The sequence below is a fragment of the Bombina bombina genome, chromosome 2 (assembly GCF_027579735.1).
Source record: "Bombina bombina isolate aBomBom1 chromosome 2, aBomBom1.pri, whole genome shotgun sequence".
Classification (NCBI taxonomy): domain Eukaryota; kingdom Metazoa; phylum Chordata; class Amphibia; order Anura; family Bombinatoridae; genus Bombina; species Bombina bombina.
Genome location: NC_069500.1, coordinates 1,067,923,174 through 1,067,947,681, shown reverse-complemented (window position 1 = coordinate 1,067,947,681; position 24,508 = coordinate 1,067,923,174). Strand labels below are relative to the sequence as shown.

The window sequence follows — 24,508 nt, the reverse complement described above, 5'->3', positions numbered from 1 at the left end:
ATTGCATTGTCTTTTTATTATGCAATTGTTAATTATGCAATTGTACTGCATTGAGTGGTCCTTTAAGTCAAGACCCTTCTGCTTTAGGCTTAAATCATTACCAAAATACAATTTCAGCAATCTTGTAGTGTGACATGTTTTTGACCTTCAACAGGCCGACAATTTGACGTACTTTCTTTAATGACAAGTCACTTTGTATACCCATCTGTAAAAACATATACATTTGTTAATTTACCAAATATTTTAGTAATATTTAATCAAATTACACATAAATTGCAGATGTTGCCAGTATAACATGGAATAAGAAAAATTATTACAAAACTAAATAATCAATCAATATTGTGAAGAATAAATCTGAAATTAATATCAAAATTTTTGACCAATGGCCGTGGTGTTATGCAGGAACCAGTACTAACTGGCTAAAATGCAAGTTTGTAAAAAAAAACATAATTTATGTAAGAACTTACCTGATAAATTCATTTCTTTCATATTAGCAAGAGTCCATGAGCTAGTGACGTATTGGATATACATTCCTACCAGGAGGGGCAAAGTTTCCCAAACCTTAAAATACCTATAAATACACCCCTCACCACACCCACAAATCAGTTTAACGAATAGCCAAGAAGTGGGGTGATAAGAAAAAAGTGCGAAAGCATATAAAATAAGGAATTGGAATAATTGTGCTTTATACAAAAAAATCATAACCACCACAAAAAGGGTGGGCCTCATGGACTCTTGCTAATATGAAAGAAATTAATTTATCAGGTAAGTTCTTACATAAATTATGTTTTCTTTCATGTAATTAGCAAGAGTCCATGAGCTAGTGACGTATGGGATAATGACTACACAAGATGTGGATCTTTCCACGCAAGAGTCACTAGAGAGGGAGGGATAAAATAAAGACAGCCAATTCCTGCTGAAAATAATCCACACCCAAAATAAAGTTTAATGAAAAACATAAACAGAAGATTCAAACTGAAACCGCTGCCTGAAGTACTTTTCTACCAAAAACTGCTTCAGAAGAAGAAAACACATCAAAATGGTAGAATTTAGTAAAAGTATGCAAAGAGGACCAAGTTGCTGCTTTGCAAATCTGATCAACCGAAGCATCATTCTTAAACGCCCAGGAAGTAGAAACTGACCTAGTAGAATGAGCTGTAATCCTTTGAGGCGGAGTTTTACCCGACTCGACATAGGCATGATGAATTAAAGATTTCAACCAAGATGCCAAAGAAACGGCAGAAGCTTTCTGGCCTTTTCTAGAACCGGAAAAGATAACAAATAGACTAGAAGTCTTTCGGAAAGACTTAGTAGCTTCAACATAATATTTCAAAGCTCTAACAACATCCAAAGAATGCAACGATTTCTCCTTAGAATTAGGACATAATGAGGGAACCACAATTTCTCTACTAATGTTGTTGGAATTCACAACCTTAGGTAAAAATTCAAAAGAAGTTCGCAACACCGCCTTATCCTGATAAGAAATCAGAAAAGGAGACTCACAAGAAAGAGCAGATAATTCAGAAACTCTTCTGGCAGAAGAGATCGCCAAAAGGAACAAAACTTTCCAAGAAAGTAATTTAATGTCCAATGAATGCATGGGTTCAAAAGTAGGAGCTTGAAGAGCCCCCAGAACCAAATACAAACTCCAAGGAGGAGAAATTGACTTAATGACAGGTTTTATACGAACCAAAGCTTGTACAAAACAATGAATATCAGGAAGATTAGCAATCTTTCTGTGAAAAAGAACAGAAAGAGCAGAAATTTGTCCTTTCAAAGAACTTGCGGATAAACCTTTATCTAAACCATCCTGAAGAAACTGTAAAATTCTCGGAATTCTAAAAGAATGCCAAGAAAAATGATGAGAAAGACACCAAGAAATATAAGTCTTCCAGACTCTATAATATATCTCTCTAGATACAGATTTACGAGCCTGTAACATAGTATTAAACACAGAGTCAGAGAAACCTCTTTGACCAAGAATCAAGCGTTCAATCTCCATACCTTTAAATTTAAGGGTTTGAGATCCTGATGGAAAAAAGGACCTTGCGACAGAAGGTCTGGTCTTAGCGGAAGAGTCCACGTATGGCAAGAGGCCATCCGGACAAGATCCGCATACCAAAACCTGTGAGGCCATGCCGGAGCTACCAGCAGAACAAACGAGCATTCCTTCAGAATCTTGGAGATTACTCTTGGAAGAAGAACTAGAGGCGGAAAGATATAGGCAGGATGATACTTCCAAGGAAGTGATAATGCATCCACTGCTTCCGCCTGAGGATCCCGGGATCTGGACAGATACCTGGGAAGTTTCTTGTTTAGATGAGACGCCATCAGATCTATTTCTGGAAGCTCCCACATTTGAACAATCTGAAGAAATACCTCTGGGTGAAGAGACCATTCGCCCGGATGCAACGTTTGGCGACTGAGATAATCCGCTTCCCAATTGTCTATACCTGGGATATGAACCGCAGAGATTAGACAGGAGCTGGATTCCGCCCAAACCAGAATTCGAGATACTTCTTTCATAGCCAGAGGACTGTGAGACCCTCCTTGATGATTGATGTATGCCACAGTTGTGACATTGTCTGACTGAAAACAAATGAACGATTCTCTCTTCAGAAGAGGCCAAGACTGAAGAGCTCTGAAAATTGCACGGAGTTCCAAAATATTGATCGGTAATCTCACCTCCTGAGATTCCCAAACTCCTTGTGCCGTCAGAGATCCCCACTGTTGAAATTATAGTCCAGGTCGGAAGAACAAAAGAAGCCCCCTGAATAAAACGATGGTGATCTGTCCACCACGTTAGAGAGTGTCGTACAATCGGTTTTAAAGATATTAATTGAGATATCTTTGTGTAATCCCTGCACCATTGATTCAGCATACAGAGCTGAAGAGGTCGCATGTGAAAACGAGCAAAGGGGATCGCGTCCGATGCAGCAGTCATAAGACCTAGAATTTCCATGCATAAGGCTACCGAAGGGAATGATTGTGACTGAAGGTTTCGACAAGCTGAAATCAATTTTAGATGTCTCTTGTCTGTCAAAGAGAGAGTCATGGACACTGAATCTATCTGGAAACCCAGAAAGGTTACCCTTGTCTGAGGAGTCAATGAACTTTTTAGTGAATTGATCCTCCAACCATGATCTTGAAGAAACAACACAAGTCGATTCGTATGAGATTCTGCTAAATGTAAAGTACCAAGATATCGTCCAAATAAGGAAATACCACAATACCCTGTTCTCTGATTACAGACAGAAGGGCACCGAGAACCTTTGTAAAAAATCTTGGAGCTGTAGCTAGGCCAAACGGCAGAGCCACAAACTGGTAATGCTTGTCCAGAAAAGAGAATCTCAGGAACTGATAATGAACTGGATGAATTGGAATATGCAGATATGCATCCTGTAAATCTATTGTGGACATATAATGCCCTTGTTTGAACAAAAGGCAAGATAGTCCTTACAGTTACCATTTTGAACGTTGGTATCCTTACATAACGATTCAATATTTTTAGATCCAGAACTGGTCTGAAGGAATTCTCCTTCTTTGGTACAATGATGAGATTCGAATAAAACCCCAGCCCCTGTTCCAGAACTGGAACTGGCATAATTACTCCAGCCAACTCTAGATCTGAAACACATTTCAGAAATGCTTGAGCTTTCACTGGATTTACTGGGACACGGGAAAGAAAAAATCTCTTTGCAGGAGGTCTTATCTTGAAACCAATTCTGTACCCTTCTGAAACAATGTTCTGAATCCAAAGATTGTGAACAGAATTGATCCATATTTCTTTGAAAAAACGTAACCTGCCCCCTACCAGCTGAGCTGGAATGAGGGCCGCACCTTCATGTGGACTTAGAAGCTGGCTTTGCTTTTCTAGAAGGCTTGGATTTATTCCAGACTGGAGATGGTTTCCAAACTGAAACTGCTCCCGAGGATGAAGGATCAGGCTTTTGTTCTTTGTTGAAACGAAAGGAACGAAAACGATTATTAGCCCTGTTTTTACCCTTAGATTTTTTATCCTGTGGTAAAAAAGTTCCTTTCCCACCAGTAACAGTTGAGATAATAGAATCCAACTGAGAACCAAATAATTTGTTACCCTGGAAAGAAATGGAAAGTAGAGTTGATTTAGAAGACATATCAGCATTCCAAGTTTTAAGCCATAAAGCTCTTCTAGCTAAAATAGCTAGAGACATAAACCTGACATCAACTCTGATAATATCAAAAATGGCATCACAGATAAAATTATTAGCATGTTGAAGAAGAATAATAATATTATGAGAATCATGATCTGTTACTTGTTGCGCTAAAGTTTCCAACCAAAAAGTTGAAGCTGCAGCAACATCAGCCAATGATATAGCAGGTCTAAGAAAATTACCTGAACACAGATAAGCTTTTCTTAGAAAGGATTCAATTTTCCTATCTAAAGGATCCTTAAAGGAAGTACCATATGACGTAGGAATAGTAGTACGTTTAGCAAGGGTAGAAATAGCCCCATCAATTTTTAGGGATTTTGTCCCAAAATTCTAATCTGTCAGACGGCACAGGATATAATTGCTTAAAACGTTTAGAAGGAGTAAATGAATTACCCAAATTATTCCATTCTCTGGAAATTACTTCAGAAATAGCACCAGGAACAGGAAAAACTTCTGGAATAACCACAGGAGATTTAAAGACCTTATCTAAACGTTTAGATTTAGTATCAAGAGGACCAGAATCCTCTATTTCTAATGCAATTAATACTTCTTTAAATAAAGAACGAATAAATTCCATCTTGAACAAATACAAAGATTTATCAGCATCAACCTCTGAGACAGAAACCTCTGAACCAGAAGAACCATTATCAGTATCAGAATGATGATGTTCATTTAAAAATTCATCTGAAAAAAGAGAAGTTTTAAAAGACTTTTATGTATACTAGAAGGAGAAATAACAGACATAGCCTTCTTAATGGATTTAGAAACAAAATCTCTTATGTTATCAGGAACACTCTGAGTATTAGATGTTGACGGAACAGCAACAGGTAATGTAACAGTACTAAAGGAAATTTTATCTGCATTAACAAGTTTGTCATAACATTTAATACAAACAACAGCTGAAGGAACAGATACCAAAAGTGATACACTTAGCTTTGGTAGCTCCAGCACCGGGCAGCGATTTTCCTGAAGTATCTTCTGACTCAGTTGCAACGTGGAACATCTTGCGATATGTAATAGAAAAAACAACATATAAAGCAAAATTGATCAAATTCCTTAAATGACAGTTTCAGGAATGTGAAAAAAATGCCAGTGAACAAGCTTCTAGCAACCAGAAGCAATAAATAATGAGACTTAAATAATGTGGAGACAAAAGTGACGCCCATATTTTTTTAGCGCCAAATAAGACGCCCACATTATTTGGAACGCCGACACTTTTGACGCAAAAGCACGTCAAAAATGACTCAACTTCCGGCGACACGTATGACGCCGGAAACAGAAAAAAAATTTTGCGCCAAAAAAGTCAGCGCCAAGAATGACGCAATAAAATGAAGCATTTTCAGCCCCCGCGAGCCTAACAGCCCACAGGGAAAAAGTCAAATTTTTTAAGGTAAGAAAAAATGATTGATTCAAATGCATTATCCCAAATATGAAACTGACTGTCTGAAAATAAGGAATGTTGAACATCCTGAGTCAAGGCAAATAAATGTTTGAATACATATATTTAGAACTTTATAAAAAAGTGCCCAACCATAGCTTAGAGTGTCACAGAAAATAAGACTTACTTACCCCAGGACACTCATCTACATGTTTGTAGAAAGCCAAACCAGTACTGAAACGAAAATCAGCAGAGGTAATGGTATATATATAAGAGTATATCGTCGATCTGAAAAGGGAGGTAAGAGATGAATCTCTACGACCGATAACAGAGAACCTATGAAATAGACCCCGTAGAAGGAGATCATTGCATTCAAATAGGCAATACTCTCCTCACATCCCTCTGACATTCACTGCACGCTGAGAGGAAAACCGGGCTCCAACCTGCTGCGGAGCGCATATCAACGTAGAATCTAGCACAAACTTACTTCACCACCTCCATAGGAGGCAAAGTTTGTAAAACTGATTTGTGGGTGTGGTGAGGGGTGTATTTATAGGCATTTTAAGGTTTGGGAAACTTTGCCCCTCCTGGTAGGAATGTATATCCCATACGTCACTAGCTCATGGACTCTTGCTAATTACATGAAAGAAAACTGAGATAAGAGGGCAGTCTGCAGAGGCTTAGATACAAGGTAATTACAAAGGTAAAAAAATATATTAACCCCTTTGATGTGCATGACGAGGCGTTCTCGTCATACACATCACTGCCTGTAGGCGGATGACAAGCCCTTATCACTACAGGTTAGGGATAGTTGGTGGTCTAGTGGTGCTGGTGATGTCAACATGTATGCAGGTGGTGACGTCACAAAGGGGGAAAAATCGGGAAGCTCAGTATAGCTGCAAGGAAGCTGGATGGGGGAGGTTCATCAATCCCCTCAATCTCATCTCCCATAGTAGCTACAAACCTACAAGACCCCTCCCTTAAAAGGCAATCGCCAAATGATGATGGTCTTAGAGCAGTACCACACTACAGATCAATTAAAAGTGAAGTAGAAAAAACACATAGGGATTTGCTTGGGAATGAGTCATATGTGCATTAAAAAAAATCTGGTATATGTAGAGACCCCTATTAAAGTTTATTTTCTAATAGAGAAGTCCCTCTCTCAATAAAAGCTACAAAATGTTTCTATATAGACAGGTGATCACTGTGGTAATAGAAAACACTTAACAAGAAAAAAAAAGTGCTTTTATTTCTGTACTGAACAATGGGGCCTCTCTAATCAAAATCATAACCCCAAAAGCTTGTATGGGCCCCTATTTCACATGTGGATACCCATGATGACAATTTAGTAAGGTGATCAAAGTAGCAGCAGTGGTCACTTGGCCATTCTCAGTATTATTTACTAAAATCTAAGAAACCATTATATATATTTTTTTTACAGTTGTTGCTGCAGCTATCTCATATGCCATAACTTATAAATGTAATAAAAGCATACTGTGAATCTACTGGGACTGCTAAAAAAAAAAAACTATATATAATTTGTGTGGGTCACTCACTGAAATTTGATTTAATATAGGGTTTAAATGTAGGTAGCAAAAAAGGTTAAAATTGGCTCAGCAGCAAAAGGGTTAATATAACAAAGTTCATTATGCAAAATTAGGAAATGGGTAATAAAAAGATTATCCATCTTTTAAACAATACATTTTCAAGTAGACTATCCCTTTAAGGTTGCTTTAAAAAAAAACACAGTCTACACTAAATATGTTAAAAGCGCCTCAAAACCGTTATAGAAGTTGTGGGATGTATGTGTCTCCAAACGTGAATCTTGTACATGTTCATACTAATAGCTGGTGGGCTATGAAGATGCATAGTACTTACCTATCAGCACCTTTGTCTATGTGCTTACCTCAAATGCAGAAAACTACTTCCAGTAGACGGGCCAGACGGGCCATCCAAGGCAGTGCAAGCACCGTGCCAAGGATCTCACAAGGTACATCATTCTACAACCCAAGGGATTGGCAGATTAATATCATTTCGCCTAAGGAGGGCTGTGGATCGTACAAGTAGAAGCCCTCTGTAGACCAGGGGACTTGCAGATTAGTCCGCATTTCATCTGAGAGGCCTGTGACATTTTCACACTGAGAAAAGATTTTCACTGCCTGTCTGAAACTCCTGTCTTCCCCTCTGTCCTGTGTAGGGACTCTGAGTAGGAAATGGGTCTCAGGTCAATTAGAGAATCCCTATCAACAAGTACAGCTCTACAGAATTCAATTCCATCTTGGATGAAAACAATTGTCTGGGTTGTGTTAGAGAAAGGAGGATAGCGGGAGAGAGCTCCCAAAAAAGTAACAACCTGTAAATTGTGGGTGGTTGGGAGCTCCAATCTTAGACTCACCTTAACCCCTCATTTTCCCTCAATACTATCCTTTCACTGCCTCATTCTCCTTTGCACTTTTCTACATTTCCAACTCTCCACCCACTTATTTATTCACCACTCTTCCATCTCATTCCACTCATCCCCCCTTTCCACTTAACTCTCTCCTTTTCAAGCACTGGTTTATTTCACCTTATTCACCTTTTCTCATCAATTTACCACTTTCTGTTCCCGATTTCATCCATTGATCCACTTCATACTTCCTCTCTCTGTGTTCATTTTCCACCCATTCAGTTTTATTTCTCTTCTCCCCACCTTCTATCACATTCTTTTCATTTTCTTTATAACACCTCAATACATTTTCCCTTTAGTTGTCTCTTCCTTGATCTGTTTTCCTTTTTGCTTCCCTTTCCCTTTAATTCTTCTATGATAATCTACTTTCTCTTCTTCTCCCCTCTGTTCTTCAAATCCCCCCCCCCCTTTGTTTCACTCCTGTCTTTACACTGTTTCACCCTACTTTATTTTTCATTCCTTCATTCCACTTCCTTCTCATGTTTGTTTATTACCCCATCTACTCTTTCAACACCAAATATAACGAGTATGGTTGTAGTACGAGGCAGCTATTTGTCTTGCTTTACAGTAGAAATGGCCCTGCATCAGGTTACAATAAGACAATGAATGTTGCCATTCAAGCTCTTATTGAGTGTTTAGAACGGTTTATCGCATAGGACTATGTCACATGTCCATACCAGCAATGTATGTCAAGAAAAGAAAAACACACAATCAAGATCTAATAAATTAAAAAAGATATTTTAATGTGTTTAAGATAATTTTTTTTTTTTTTTTTTTTAACAAATTCTTCCTTTAGACTGTCAGAACATTTAGCAGCACCCCTGCTAATGGACAGTAAGAGTAGCAAAACGAATTGCAAAAAACAATGTTTTTCACCAGATATCACAACTATAACAGTCCTATAGAAAATCCTTAATTATCTAATAGCTTGTGATAATAAAGAATGTAAAGTCATTTGCATATAATATGTAGTAGGATTGGATCTTATTATGGTCCAGTAAGACAGCTAACAATATACAGGTATTAAAGTTTATGCACAAAACAGTTGTATTTCTTTACAACATAACAATAGTGTAAGAGCGGCTGCATAGAGATGGGAATGACAAATAAGTCAAGATAAAGCAAACACTGTAACAGTACGGGTTAGAGTGCCCATAAAAAAAGAACACATTTTGATTGTCCAGTAGCCTTTGTAAAACAAATAGGAACGTTTAATTAAACATTACTTTACATAAAAATAAACGTGGACAACAAAGTGGGACACCACATTGAATGGTCCCTTAATTATAAATATTAAAGAGTCAGAACAACATCAGGATTACGGAGAAGGTGCTTGATTTGGTCATGGAATTTCTCTCTATATTGGTTGAAATGCATAATACTTTCAGGTTCTTCTTTAAACCAAAACTTGTCAAATTCATACGTCAGATAACCTACAAAAACATGACAAAATATATAATTTAAGGTGGGTAAGGACAAAAAAAAGTAATACATTCTAAGTTGCATTTTCATATCACTAACCAACAGCAGTACAAACTGGTATCTGACCTAAAAAGACCTGCATAAGTTCTATTTTTTTTTTACTTAAAATGTACAATAAATACATTAAGCCTATAATATAAAATATTTATTATGTGGAGTAAAACAACTTTCCAGTATAATTTAATTATTTATTTTGCCCCTTTAATGTAATATAACTTGAAGGTTTACTAGATATCAGAACTAGGGGCGAGATTATATATGCCGCGCAAGCTTCAGCGTATCACATATATGGCGGCGCCAGTTCATAAAGTGCCGTAAGTCGGATAAACTAGCGATGTCCAGAAATGAGCGTAAATAAATTTCTGCAGTCGCCAGTGACTTACGCCACTTTAGAAACTGCTGGCGCCTAAGAAAATAAAAACAAAATATTTAATCTCCCGTAAAAGTTTAACCCGCTTCCCAAAAATAAACCCGCCAGTAACCCCTATATCCGCCATCAAAACCACATTGGAACTAATAATAAAAGTATTAGCCCCTAAACCAACAACCCCCACAATGCAATATGCCTAATTAAACTATTAACCCTAATCCGCCATTAACACACATCGCAATCTACCTAATAAAAGTATTAACCCCTAAATCCGCCAACCCCAAGATCGCAAACTACCTAATAAATGTATTAACCCCTAATCCGTCATTCACCCACATCACGAAGTCCCTATTAAAACTATTAACCCATAATCTGCCATTAACCCACATTGTAACAAACCTTCTAAAACTATTACCCCTAAACCGCCAAACCAACACAACACAATAATCCTAATAAAACTATTTACCACTAATCGGCCAAACCCCGACAACGCAAATAACTAAATTACTAAGCATCCTAACCTAACACCCCCTAAATTAATCCCAATTACCTAAATTAAAAAATACTAAGTAACAATAAAAATAAAAAAGCTATCATTACTTAAAAATAAAAAAACCTAAAATTAAACTAATCTAAGATTACAAAAATAAAGTCTAACATTACATAAAATAATAAACCAAATTATCAAAAATTAAACATAATCCCTATGAAAATAAAAAAGCCCCCCCAAAATAAAAACACCCCCTAATCTAAACTACCAATAGCCCTTAAAAAGGGCTTTTTGTAGGGCATTACCCTATGTTAAACAGCTCTTTTACCTTAAAAAACACTAAGTCCCCCCTCTAACAGTAAACCCCCCACCCCCCCAAAATAAAAAAAACCTAACACTAAAAAATCCTAAACTACCCATTGCCCCTAAAGGGGCATTTGTATGGGCATTGCCCTTAAAAGGGCATTCAGCTTTTTTTTTTATTATAGGTTTTAGAAGGCATTTATTTTTTGGCGTTTGAAGCATGGTTTTAGCTGGTACTCTTTTTGAATTCCTTGAATTTTTCACTTTCTTCTGGATGGTGTAGATAAAGATTTATCCACCAGGTTTTCGATTCTTTTCAGTATTGTTTTGTTATCCTTTCTCACGTTTTGTTCTAGCTTTAGAAAGGGATCAAGGTAACACATCAATCTCGCTCATGTATAATCTCATGCTGGCTAAACAAAGCCTTCCTTTACTTGATAATCTTTCCTACTATTAATGTGGACATGATCAAACAGAGCTTTTTAGCATTAGATAAATGTGTGATTCCGATGAGTTGGAAAGAGTCTCATCTCAAACTTATTAACAACTAGTATATATCCCCATTAAAAATGTCACTTTTTTTTTAATTAATATTTTTATTGAGGTCAAAGAAATTAATTAAAATACTGATATCTCAATCGGTAAACAGCAAATCAAATATTCATGTCATATCTGATTTAAGATATTGATGAGTCCTCATTTTTCTTCGCCTTATTTTAATAAAATAGGTCACTTTTGGACCTGTGAAGCTATGTAAGTCCAAGTCCAGGGGATTGTGCTTGAAACAAAAAGAAAAAAAAGAGAAAACAAACAAAGAAAATTTGCATCTAAAAGATGAAAAATTAGAGTTAAGTAAAGCAAAGATTAAACCAAAAAGACCAAAACTGGACCAGCCATAATGATGCAAAAGTCAATATTGCACTTGATGTGTGAGAGAAAAAGATATTTCTATAGAAAAAGGGCGATATTACAACCATATAATGGAGAGTAAAACATAGTTGGATCAATTATAATATGACATGACCATATAAAACACTGCCATGGAATTAGTGTTTTGTAAAGGAAAAATTTAATAAATAAATATGACCAAGGCTGGGCCAACTATTATAATGCTAGGTTTGAGATCACTCTTGATGTGTGAGGGAAAGATATTTCTATGGTAAAAAAGGTGATATTGCAGCCATAGGCCTCTATTTATCAAGCTGTCAACTTACCTGCATTCGACGGCACCAATACGCTCGCCTAAGATCGCCTAACATCGTTGCCACGGACCTGAATACGCTCTCCAAAATTATCAAAAAAGCTGTCAAAAAGCCGCGCACCAAGTATGGAGCGGTGAGCAGCGGACTGTTGTTAACTAACAGTCATCGATCTCGCTGCTCTTCGGCTTTTTTACAGCTTTATTGCTACCCTGTCATTAAGCACTCACACTATACTGTTTACCCCCTGTACCGCCGCTCCCAGACCCTGCCGCACCTAAAGTTATTAACCCCTAAACCACCATTCCCGGAGCCCACCGCCACCTACATTATACATAACCCCTAATCTGCCGCTCCCTATACCGCCGCCACCTACATAAAGTTATTAACCCCTAAACCGCCGCTCCTGGAGCCCACCGCCACCTACATTATATTTATTAACCCCCTAATCTTACCCCCCCTACACCGCCGTCACCTACATTATATTTATTAACCCCTAATCTGCCCCCCCTACACCACCGCCACTATATTAAATGTATTAACCCTAAACCTAAGTCTAACCCTAACCCCCCTAACTTAAATATAATTTAAATTAATCTAAATAAATATTCCTAGCATTAAATAAATTATTTCTATTTAAAACTAAATACTTACCTATAAAATAAACCCTAAGATAGCTACAATATAACTAATAGGATTGAGCTTGCATTCTATTGGCTGATTGGATCAGCCAATAGGATTGAATTTAAATCCTATTGGCTGATTGCATCAACCAATAGGATTTTTCAAACCTTAATTCTGATTTGCTAATAGAATTCTATCAGCCAATCGGAATTGAAGGAACGCCATCTTGGATGACGTCACTTAAAGGACCCGTCATTCTGTTTGAAGACATCGAAGAAGAGGATGCTCTGCGTCGGATGTCTTGAAGATGGAGCCGCTCCGCGCCGGATGGATGAAGATAGAAGATGCCGTCTGGATGAAGACTTCTGCCCGTCTGGAGGACCACTTATGCCCGGCTTTGTTGAGGACCTTGGCCCGGTTGGGTGAAGACGTCTCAAGGTAGGGTGATCTTCAAGGGGTTAGTGTTTTTTTAAGGGGGTATTAGGTGGGTTTTAGAGTAGGGTTGGGTGTGTGGGTGGTGGGTTTTAATGTTGGGGGGGTATTGTACTTTTTTTTTTCAGGTAAAAGAGCTGATTACTTTGGGGCAATGCCCCGCAAAAGGCCCTTTTAAGGGCTATTTGTAATTTAGTATAGGGTAGGGCTTTTTATTATTTTGGGGGCTTTTTATTTTATTAGGGGGATTAGATTAGGTGTAATTAGTTTAAAAATCTTGTAATTTGTTTATTGTTTTCTGTAATTTAGTGTTTTTTTTTTTTTTGTACTTTAGATAATTGTATTTCATTTTATTTAATTGTATTTAGTTTAGGTAATTAATTTAATTATAGTGTAAGGTGTAATTGTAATTTAGGTTAGGTTTTATTTTACAGGTAAATTTTTTATTTATTTTAACTAGGTAGTTATTAAATAGTTAATACCTATTGTACCTAGTTAAAATAAATAAATAAATGCCTGTAAAATAAAAATAAATCCTAAAATAGCTACAATGTAAGGTAAGTATTTAGTTTTAAATAGGTATAATTTATTTAATGCTAGGAATATTTATTTAGATTAATTTAAATTAAAACATAATTTATGTAAGAACTTACCTGATAAATTCATTTCTTTCATATTAGCAAGAGTCCATGAGCTAGTGACGTATGGGATATACATTCCTACCAGGAGGGGCAAAGTTTCCCAAACCTCAAAATGCCTATAAATACACCCCTCACCACACCCACAATTCAGTTTAACGAATAGCCAAGAAGTGGGGTGATAAAAAAGTGCGAAAGCATATAAAATAAGGAATTGGAATAATTGTGCTTTATACAAAATCAAAACCACCACAAAAAAAGGGCGGGCCTCATGGACTCTTGCTAATATGAAAGAAATGAATTTATCAGGTAAGTTCTTACATAAAACATAATTTATGTAAGAACTTACCTGATAAATTCATTTCTTTCATATTAACAAGAGTCCATGAGCTAGTGACGTATGGGATATACATTCCTACCAGGAGGGGCAAAGTTTCCCAAACCTCAAAATGCCTATAAATACACCCCTCACCACACCCACAATTCAGTTTAACGAATAGCCAAGAAGTGGGGTGATAAGAAAAAAGTGCGAAGCATAAAAAATAAGGAATTGGAATAATTGTGCTTTATACAAAAAAATCATAACCACCACAAAAAAGGGTGGGCCTCATGGACTCTTGTTAATATGAAAGAAATGAATTTATCAGGTAAGTTCTTACATAAATTATGTTTTCTTTCATGTAATTAACAAGAGTCCATGAGCTAGTGACGTATGGGATAATGAATACCCAAGATGTGGATCTTTCCACACAAGAGTCACTAGAGAGGGAGGGATAAAATAAAGACAGCCAATTCCTGCTGAAAATAATCCACACCCAAAATAAAGTTTAATGAAAAACATAAGCAGAAGATTCAAACCGAAACCACTGCCTGAAGTACCTTTCTACCAAAAACTGCTTCAGAAGAAGAGAATACATCAAAATGGTAGAATTTAGTAAAAGTATGCAAAGAGGACCAAGTCGCTGCTTTGCAAATCTGATCAACTGAAGCTTCATTCCTAAACGCCCAGGAAGTAGAAACTGACCTAGTAGAATGAGCTGTAATCCTCTGAGGCGGAGTCTTACCCGACTTAACATAGGCAAGATGAATTAAAGATTTCAACCAGGATGCCAAAGAAATGGCAGAAGCTTTCTGGCCTTTTCTAGAACCAGAAAAGATGACAGACTAGAAGTCTTTCGGAAAGATTTAGTAGCTTCAACATAATATTTCAAAGCTCTAACAACATCCAAAGAATGTAACGATTTCTCCTTAGAATTCTTAGGATTAGGACATAATGAAGGAACCACGATTTCTCTACTAATGTTGTTGGAATTCACAACCTTAGGTAAAAATTCAAAAGAAGTTCGCAACACCGCCTTATCCTGATGAAAAATCAGAAAAGGAGACTCACAAGAAAGAGCAGATAATTCAGAAACTCTTCTGGCAGAAGAGATGGCCAAAAGGAACAAAACTTTCCAAGAAAGCAATTTAATGTCCAATGAATGCATAGGTTCAAACGGAGGAGCTTGAAAAGCTCCCAGAACCAAATTCAAACTCCATGGAGGAGAAATTGACTTAATGACAGGTTTTATACGAACCAGAGCTTGTACAAAACAATGAATATCAGGAAGAATAGCAATCTTTCTGTGAAAAAGAACAGAAAGAGCAGAGATTTGTCCCTTCAAGGAACTTGCGGACAAACCCTTATCTAAACCATCCTGAAGAAATTGTAATATTCTCGGAATTCTAAAAGAATACCAAGAAAAATGATGAGTAAGACACCAAGAAATATAAGTCTTCCAGACTCTATAATATATCTCTCTAGATACAGATTTACGAGCCTGTAACATAGTAGCAATCACAGAGTCAGAGAAACCTCTTTGACTAAGAATCAAGCGTTCAATCTCCATACCTTTAAATTTAAGGATTTCAGATCCGGATGGAAAAAAGGACCTTGCGACAGAAGGTCTGGTCTTAACGGAAGAGTCCATGGTTGGCAAGAGGCCATCCGGACAAGATCCGCATACCAAAACCTGTGAGGCCATGCCGGAGCTATTAGCAGAACAAACGAGCATTCCCTCAGAATCTTGGAGATTACTCTTGGAAGAAGAACTAGAGGCGGAAAGATATAGGCAGGATGATACTTCCAAGGAAGTGATAATGCATCCACTGCCTCCGCCTGAGGATCCCGGGATCTGGACAGATACCTGGGAAGTTTCTTGTTTAGATGAGAGGCCATCAGATCTATCTCTGGAAGCCCCCACATTTGAACAATCTGAAGAAATACCTCCGGGTGAAGAGACCATTCGCCCGGATGCAACGTTTGGCGACTGAGATAGTCCGCTTCCCAATTGTCTACACCTGGGATATGAACCGCAGAGATTAGACAGGAGCTGGATTCCGCCCAAACCAAAATTCGAGATACTTCTTTCATAGCCAGAGGACTGTGAGTCCCTCCTTGATGATTGATGTATGCCACAGTTGTGACATTGTCTGTCTGAAAACAAATGAACGATTCTCTCTTCAGAAGAGGCCAAAACTGAAGAGCTCTGAAAATTGCACGGAGTTCCAAAATATTGATCGGTAATCTCACCTCCTGAGATTCCCAAACTCCCTGTGCCGTCAGAGATCCCCACACAGCTCCCCAACCTGTGAGACTTGCATCTGTTGAAATTACAGTCCAGGTCGGAAGAACAAAAGAAGCCCCCTGAATTAAACGATGGTGATCTGTCCACCACGTTAGAGAGTGTCGAACAATCGGTTTTAAAGATATTAATTGAGATATCTTTGTGTAATCCCTGCACCATTGGTTCAGCATACAGAGCTGAAGAGGTCGCATGTGAAAACGAGCAAAGGGGATCGCGTCCGATGCAGCAGTCATAAGACCTAGAATTTCCATGCATAAGGCTACCGAAGGGAATGATTGTGACTGAAGGTTTCGACAAGCTGTAATCAATTTTAGACGTCTCTTGTCTGTTAAAGACAGAGACATGGACACTGAATCTATCTGGAAACCCAGAAAGGTTACCCTTGTCTGAGGAATCAAAGAACTTTTTGGTAAATTGATCCTCCAACCATGATCTTGAAGAAACAACACAAGTCGATTCGTATGAGACTCTGCTAAATGTAAAGACTGAGCAAGTACCAAGATATCGTCCAAATAAGGAAATACCACAATACCCTGTTCTCTGATTACAGACAGAAGGGCACCGAGAATCTTTGTGAAAATTCTTGGAGCTGTAGCAAGGCCAAACGGTAGAGCCACAAATTGGTAATGCTTGTCTAGAAAAGAGAATCTCAGGAACTGAAAATGATCTGGATGAATCGGAATATGCAGATATGCATCCTGTAAATCTATTGTGGACATATAATTCCCTTGCTGAACAAAAGGCAATATAGTCCTTACAGTTACCATCTTGAACGTTGGTATCCTTACATAACGATTCAATAATTTTAGATCCAGAACTGGTCTGAAGGAATTCTCCTTCTTTGGTACAATGAAGAGATTTGAATAAAACCCCATCCCCTGTTCCGGAACTGGAACTGGCATAATTACTCCAGCCAACTCTAGATCTGAAACACAATTCAGAAATGCTTGAGCTTTCACTGGATTTACTGGGACACGGGAAAGAAAAAATCTCTTTGCAGGAGGTCTCATCTTGAAACCAATTCTGTACCCTTCTGAAACAATGCTCTGAATCCAAAGATTGTGAACAGAATTGATCCAAATTTCTTTGAAAAAACGTAACCTGCCCCCTACCAGCTGAACTGGAATGAGGGCCGTACCTTCATGTGAACTTAGAAGCAGGCTTTGCCTTTCTAGCAGGCTTGGATTTATTCCAGACTGGAGATGGTTTCCAAACTGAAACTGCTCCTGAGGACGAAGGATCAGACTTTTGTTCTTTGTTGAAACGAAAGGAACGAAAACGATTGTTAGCCCTGTTTTTACCTTTAGATTTTTTATCCTGTGGTAAAAAAGTTCCTTTCCCACCAGTAACAGTTGAAATAATAGAATCCAACTGAGAACCAAATAATTTGTTACCCTGGAAAGAAATGGAAAGTAGAGTTGATTTAGAAGCCATATCAGCATTCCAAGTCTTAAGCCATAAAGCTCTTCTGGCTAAGATAGCTAGAGACATAAACCTAACATCAACTCTAATAATATCAAAAATGGCATCACAGATAACATTATTAGCATGCTGAAGAAGAATAATAATATCATGAGAATCACGATTTGCTACTTGTTGCGCTAGGGTTTCCAACCAAAAAGTTGAAGCTGCAGCAACATCAGCCAATGATATAGCAGGTCTAAGAAGATTACCTGAACACAGATAAGCTTTTCTTAGAAAGGATTCAATTTTTCTATCTAAAGGATCCTTAAACGAAGTACCATCTGACGTAGGAATGGTAGTACGTTTAGCAAGGGTAGAAATAGCCCCATCAACTTTAGGGATTTTGTCCCAAAATTCTAACCTGTCAGGCGGAACAGGATATAATTGCTTAAAACGTTTAGAAGGAGTAAATGAATTACCCAATTTATCCCATTCTTTGGAAATAACTGCAGAAATAGCATTAGGAACAGGAAAAACTTCTGGAATAACCGCAGGAGCTTTAAAAACCTTGTCCAAACGTATAGAATTAGTATCAAGAGGACTAGAATCCTCTATTTCTAAAGCAATTAGTACTTCTTTAAGTAAAGAGCGAATAAATTCCATCTTAAATAAATATGAAGATTTATCAGCATCAATCTCTGAGATAGAATCCTCTGAACCAGAAGAGTCCAAAGAATCAGAATGATGGTGTTCATTTAAAAATTCATCTGTAGAGAGAGAAGATTTAAAAGACTTTTTACGTTTACTAGAAGGAGAAATAACAGACAAAGCCTTCTTTATGGATTCAGAAACAAAATCTCTTATGTTATCAGGAACATTCTGCACCTTAGATGTTGAGGGAACTGCAACAGGCAATGGTACATTACTAAAGGAAATATTATCTGCTTTAACAAGTTTGTCATGACAATTATTACAAACAACAGCTGGAGGAATAGCTACCAAAAATTTACAGCAGATACACTTAGCTTTGGTAGATCCAGCAGGCAGTGATTTTCCTGTAGTATCTTCTGGCTCAGATGCAACGTGAGACATCTTGCAATATGTAAGAGAAAAAACAACATATAAAGCAAAATAGATCAAATTCCTTATAAGACAGTTTCAGGAATGGGAAAGAATGCCAAATATCAAGCTTCTAGCAACCAGAAGCAAATGAAAAATGAGACTGAAATAATGTGGAGACAAAAGCGACGCCCATATTTTTAGCGCCAAATAAGACGCCCACATTATTTGGCGCCTAAAATGCTTTTGGCGCCAAAAATGACGCCACATCCGGAACGCCGACTTTTTTGGCGCAAAATAACGTCAAAAAATGACGTAACTTCCGGCGACACGTATGACGCCGGAAACGGAAAAGAATTTTTGCGCCAAAAAAGTCCGCGCCAAGAATGACGCAATAAAATGAAGCATTTTCAGCCCCCGCGAGCCTAACAGCCCACAGGGAAAAAAGTCAAATTTTTGAGGTAAGAAAAATATGATAATTCAATGCATAATCCCAAATATGAAACTGACTGTCTGAAAATAAGGAAAGTTGAACATTCTGAGTCAAGGCAAATAAATGTTTGAATACATATATTTAGAACTTTATAAATAAAGTGCCCAACCATAGCTTAGAGTGTCACAGAAAATAAGACTTACTTACCCCAGGACACTCATCTACATGTTTGTAGAAAGCCAAACCAGTACTGAAACGAGAATCAGTAGAGGTAATGGTAAATATAAGAGTATATCGTCGATCTGAAAAGGGAGGTAAGAGATGAATCTCTACGACCGATAACAGAGAACCTTATGAAATAGACCCCGTAGAAGGAGATCACTGCATTCAATAGGCAATACTCTCTTCACATCCCTCTGACATTCACTGCACGCTGAGAGGAAAACCGGGCTCCAACTTGCTGCGGAGCGCATATCAACGTAGAATCTAGCACAAACTTACTTCACCACCTCCCTTGGAGGCAAAGTTTGTAAAACTGATTTGTGGGTGTGGTGAGGGGTGTATTTATAGGCATTTTAAGGTTTGGGAAACTTTGCCCCTCCTGGTAGGAATGTATATCCCATACGTCACTAGCTCATGGACTCTTGTTAATTACATGAAAGAAATTATGTTTTCTTTCATGTAATTAGCAAGAGTCCATGAGCTAGTGACGTATGGGATAATGACTACCCAAGATGTGGATCTTTCCACACAAGAGTCACTAGAGAGGGAGGGATAAAATAAAGACAGCCAATTCCTGCTGAAAATAATCCACACCCAAAATAAAGTTTAACGAAAAACATAAGCAGAAGATTCAAACTGAAACCGCTGCCTGAAGTACTTTTCTACCAAAAACTGATTCAGAAGAAGAAAATACATCAAAATGGTAGAATTTAGTAAAAGTATGCAAAGAGGACCAAGTTGCTGCTTTGCAAATCTGGTCAACCGAAGCTTCATTCCTAAACGCCCAGGAAGTAGAAACTGACCTAGTAGAATGAGCTGTAATTCTCTGAGGCGGAGTTTTACCCGACTCAACATAGGCAAGATGAATTAAAGATTTCAACCAAGATGCCAAAGAAATGGCAGAAGCTTTCTGGCCTTTTCTAGAACCGGAAAAGATAACAAATAGACTAGAAGTCTTACGGAAAGATTTCGTAGCTTCAACATAATATTTCAAAGCTCTAACAACATCCAAAGAATGCAACGATTTCTCCTTAGAATTCTTAGGATTAGGACATAATGAAGGAACCACAATTTCTCTACTAATGTTGTTGGAATTCACAACTTTAGGTAAAAATTCAAAAGAAGTTTGCAACACCGCCTTATCCTGATGAAAAATCAGAAAAGGAGACTCACAAGAAAGAGCAGATAATTCAGAAACTCTTCTGGCAGAAGAGATGGCCAAAAGGAACAAAACTTTCCAAGAAAGTAATTTAATGTCCAATGAATGCATAGGTTCAAACGGAGGAGCATGAAGAGCTCCCAGAACCAAATTCAAACTCCAAGGAGGAGAAATTGACTTAATGACAGGTTTTATACGAACCAAAGCTTGTACAAAACAATGAATATCAGGAAGAATAGCAATCTTTCTGTGAAAAAGAACAGAAAGAGCAGAGATTTGTCCTTTCAAAGAACTTGCGGACAAACCCTTATCTAAACCATCCTGAAGAAACTGAAAAATTCTCGGTATTCTAAAAGAATGCCAGGAAAAATGATGAGAAAGACACCAAGAAATATAAGTCTTCCAGACTCTATAATATATCTCTCGAGATACAGATTTACGAGCCTGTAACATAGTATTAATCACAGAGTCAGAGAAACCTCTTTGACCAAGAATCAAGCGTTCAATCTCCATACCTTTAAATTTAAGGATTTCAGATCCTGATGGAAAAAAGGACCTTGTGACAGAAGGTCTGGTCTTAACGGAAGAGTCCACGGTTGGCAAGAGGCCATCCGGACAAGATCCGCATACCAAAACCTGTGAGGCCATGCCGGAGCTACCAGCAGAACAAACGAGCATTCCTTCAGAATCTTGGAGATTACTCTTGGAAGAAGAACTAGAGGCGGAAAGATATAGGCAGGATGATACTTCCAAGGAAGTGATAATGCATCCACTGCCTCCGCCTGAGGATCCCGGGATCTGGACAGATACCTGGGAAGTTTCTTGTTTAGATGGGACGCCATCAGATCTATTTCTGGAAGTTCCCACATTTGAACAATCTGAAGAAATACCTCTGGGTGAAGAGACCATTCGCCCGGATGCAACGTTTGGCGACTGAGATAATCCGCTTCCCAATTGTCTACACTTGGGATATGAACCGCAGAGATTAGACAGGAGCTGGATTCCGCCCAAACCAAAATTCGAGATACTTCTTTAATAGCCAGAGGACTGTGAGTCCCTCCTTGATGATTGATGTATGCCACAGTTGTGACATTGTCTGTCTGAAAACAAATGAACGATTCTCTCTTCAGAAGAGGCCAAAACTGAAGAGCTCTGAAAATTGCACGGAGTTCCAAAATATTGATCGGTAATCTCACCTCCTGAGATTCCCAAACTCCTTGTGCCGTCAGAGATCCCCACACAGCTCCCCAACCTGTGAGACTTGCATCTGTTGAAATTACAGTCCAGGTCGGAAGCACAAAATAAGCCCCCTGAATTAAACGATGGTGATCTGTCCACCATGTTAGAGAGTGTCGAACAATCGGTTTTAAAGATATTAATTGAGATATCTTCGTGTAATCCTTGCACCATTGCTTCAGCATACAGAGCTGAAGAGGTCGCATGTGAAAACGAGCAAAGGGGATCGCGTCCGATGCAGCAGTCATAAGACCTAGAATTTCCATGCATAAGGCTACCGAAGGGAATGATTGTGACTGAAGGTTTCGACAAGCTGCAATCAATTTTAGACGTCTCTTGTCTGTTAAAGACAGAGTCATGGACACTGAATCCATCTGGAAACCCAGAAAGGTTACCCTTGTCTGAGGAATCAAAGAACTTTTTGGTAAATTGATCCTCCAACCATGATCTTGAAGAAACAACACAAGTCGATTCGTATGAGATTCTGCTAAATGTAAAGACTGAGCAAGTACCAAGATATCGTCCAAATAAGGAAATACCACAATACCCTGTTCTCTGATTACAGACAGAAGGGCACTGAGAACCTTTGTAAAAATTCTTGGAGCTGTAGCTAGGCCAAACGGCAGAGCCACAAACTGGTAATGCTTGTCCAGAAAAGAGAATCTCAGGAACTGATAATGATCTGGATGAATCGGAATATGCAGATATGCATCCTGTAAATCTATTGTGGACATATAATTCCCTTGCTGAACAAAAGGTAAGATAGTCCTTACAGTTACCATCTTGAACGTTGGTATCCTTACATAACGATTCAATATTTTTAGATCCAGAACTGGTCTGAAAGAATTCTCCTTCTTTGGTACAATGAAGAGATTTGAATAAAACCCCATCCCCTGTTCCGGAACTGGAACTGGCATAATTACTCCAGTCAACTCTAGATCTGAAACACATTTCAGAAATGCTTGAGCTTTTACTGGATTTACTGGGACACGGGAAAGAAAAAATCTCTTTGCAGGAGGTCTCATCTTGAAACCAATTCTGTACCCTTCTGAAACAATGCTCTGAATCCAAAGATTGTGAACAGAATTGATCCAAATTTCCTTGAAAAAACGTAACCTGCCCCCTACCAGCTGAGCTGGAATGAGGGCCGCACCTTCATGTGGACTTAGAAGCAGGCTTTGCCTTTCTAGCTGGCTTGGATTTATTCCAGACTGGAGATGGTTTCCAAACTGAAACTGCTCCTGAGGATGAAGGATCAGGCTTTTGTTCTTTGTTGAAACGAAAGGAACGAAAACGATTATTAGCCCTGTTTTTACCTTTAGATTTTTTATCCTGTGGTAAAAAAGTTCCTTTCCCACCAGTAACAGTTGAAATAATGGAATCCAACTGAGAACCAAATAATTTGTTACCCTGGAAAGAAATGGAAAGTAAAGTTGATTTAGAAGCCATATCAGCATTCCAAGTTTTAAGCCATAAAGCTCTTCTAGCTAAAATAGCTAGAGACATAAACCTGACATCAACTCTGATAATATCAAAAATGGCATCACAGATAAAATTATTAGCATGCTGAAGAAGAATAATAATATCATGAGAATCACGATGTGTTACTTGTTGCGCTAAAGTTTCCAACCAAAAAGTTGAAGCTGCAGCAACATCAGCCAAAGATATAGCAGGTCTAAGAAGATTACCTGAACACAGATAAGCTTTTCTTAGAAAGGATTCAATTTTCCTATCTAGAGGATCCTTAAACGAAGTACCATCTGACGTAGGAATAGTAGTACGTTTAGCAAGGGTAGAAATAGCCCCATCAACTTTAGGGATCTTGTCCCAAAATTCTAATCTGTCAGACGGCACAGGATATAATTGCTTAAAACGTTTAGAAGGAGTAAATGAATTACCCAAATTATCCCATTCTTTGGAAATTACTGCAGAAATAGCATTAGGAACAGGAAAAACTTCTGGAATAACCACAGGAGCTTTAAATACCTTATCTAAACGTTTAGAATTAGTATCAAGAGGACCAGAATCCTCTATTTCTAAAGCAATTAGTACTTCTTTAAGTAAAGAACGAATAAATTCCATTTTAAATAAATATGAAGATTTATCAGCATCAACCTCTGAGACAGAATCCTCTGAACCAGAGGAATCATCAGAATCAGAATGATGATGTTCATTTAAAAATTCATCTGTAGGGAGAGAAGTTTTAAAATATTTTTTACGTTTACTAGAAGGAGAAATAACAGACATAGCCTTCTTTATGGATTCAGAAACAAAATCTCTTATATTATCAGGAACATTCTGCACCTTAGATGTTGAAGGAACTGCAACAGGCAATGGTACTTTACTAAAGGAAATATTATCTGCTTTAACAAGTTTGTCATGACAATCAATACAAACAACAGCTGGAGGAATAGCTACCAAAAGTTTACAGCAGATACACTTAGCTTTGGTAGATTCAGCACTAGACAGCGATTTTCCTGTAGTATCTTCTGACTCAGATGCAACGTGAGACATCTTGCAATATGTAAGAGAAAAAACAACATATATATAAAGCAAAATTTATCAAATTCCTTAAAGGACAGTTTCAGGAATGGGAAAAAATGCCAAAGAACAAGCTTCTAGCAACCAGAAGCAATAAAAAATGAGACAAAAGCGACGCCCATATTTTTTCGCGCCAAATAAGACGCCCACATTATTTGGCGCCAAAAATGACGCCACATCCGGAACGCCGACATTTTTGGCGCAAAATAACGTCAAAAAAATGACGCAACTTCCGGCGACACGTATGACGCCGGAAACGGAAATAGATTTTT

At 38.0% G+C, this 24,508-nt stretch overlaps 1 protein-coding gene across 1 annotated transcript in view; it reads right to left on the bottom strand.

The window, feature by feature from the left end:
• Window positions 1-8,739: 8,739 nt before the first annotated feature.
• Window positions 8,740-24,508, bottom strand: part of ELMOD2 (ELMO domain containing 2) — a gene marked incomplete in the record, with an annotated part of 447,084 nt that continues 431,315 nt past the window's right edge. The window contains 1 exon segment of the mRNA XM_053703694.1: window positions 8,740-9,450. Coding sequence (XP_053559669.1) covers window positions 9,311-9,450 — 140 coding nt within the window.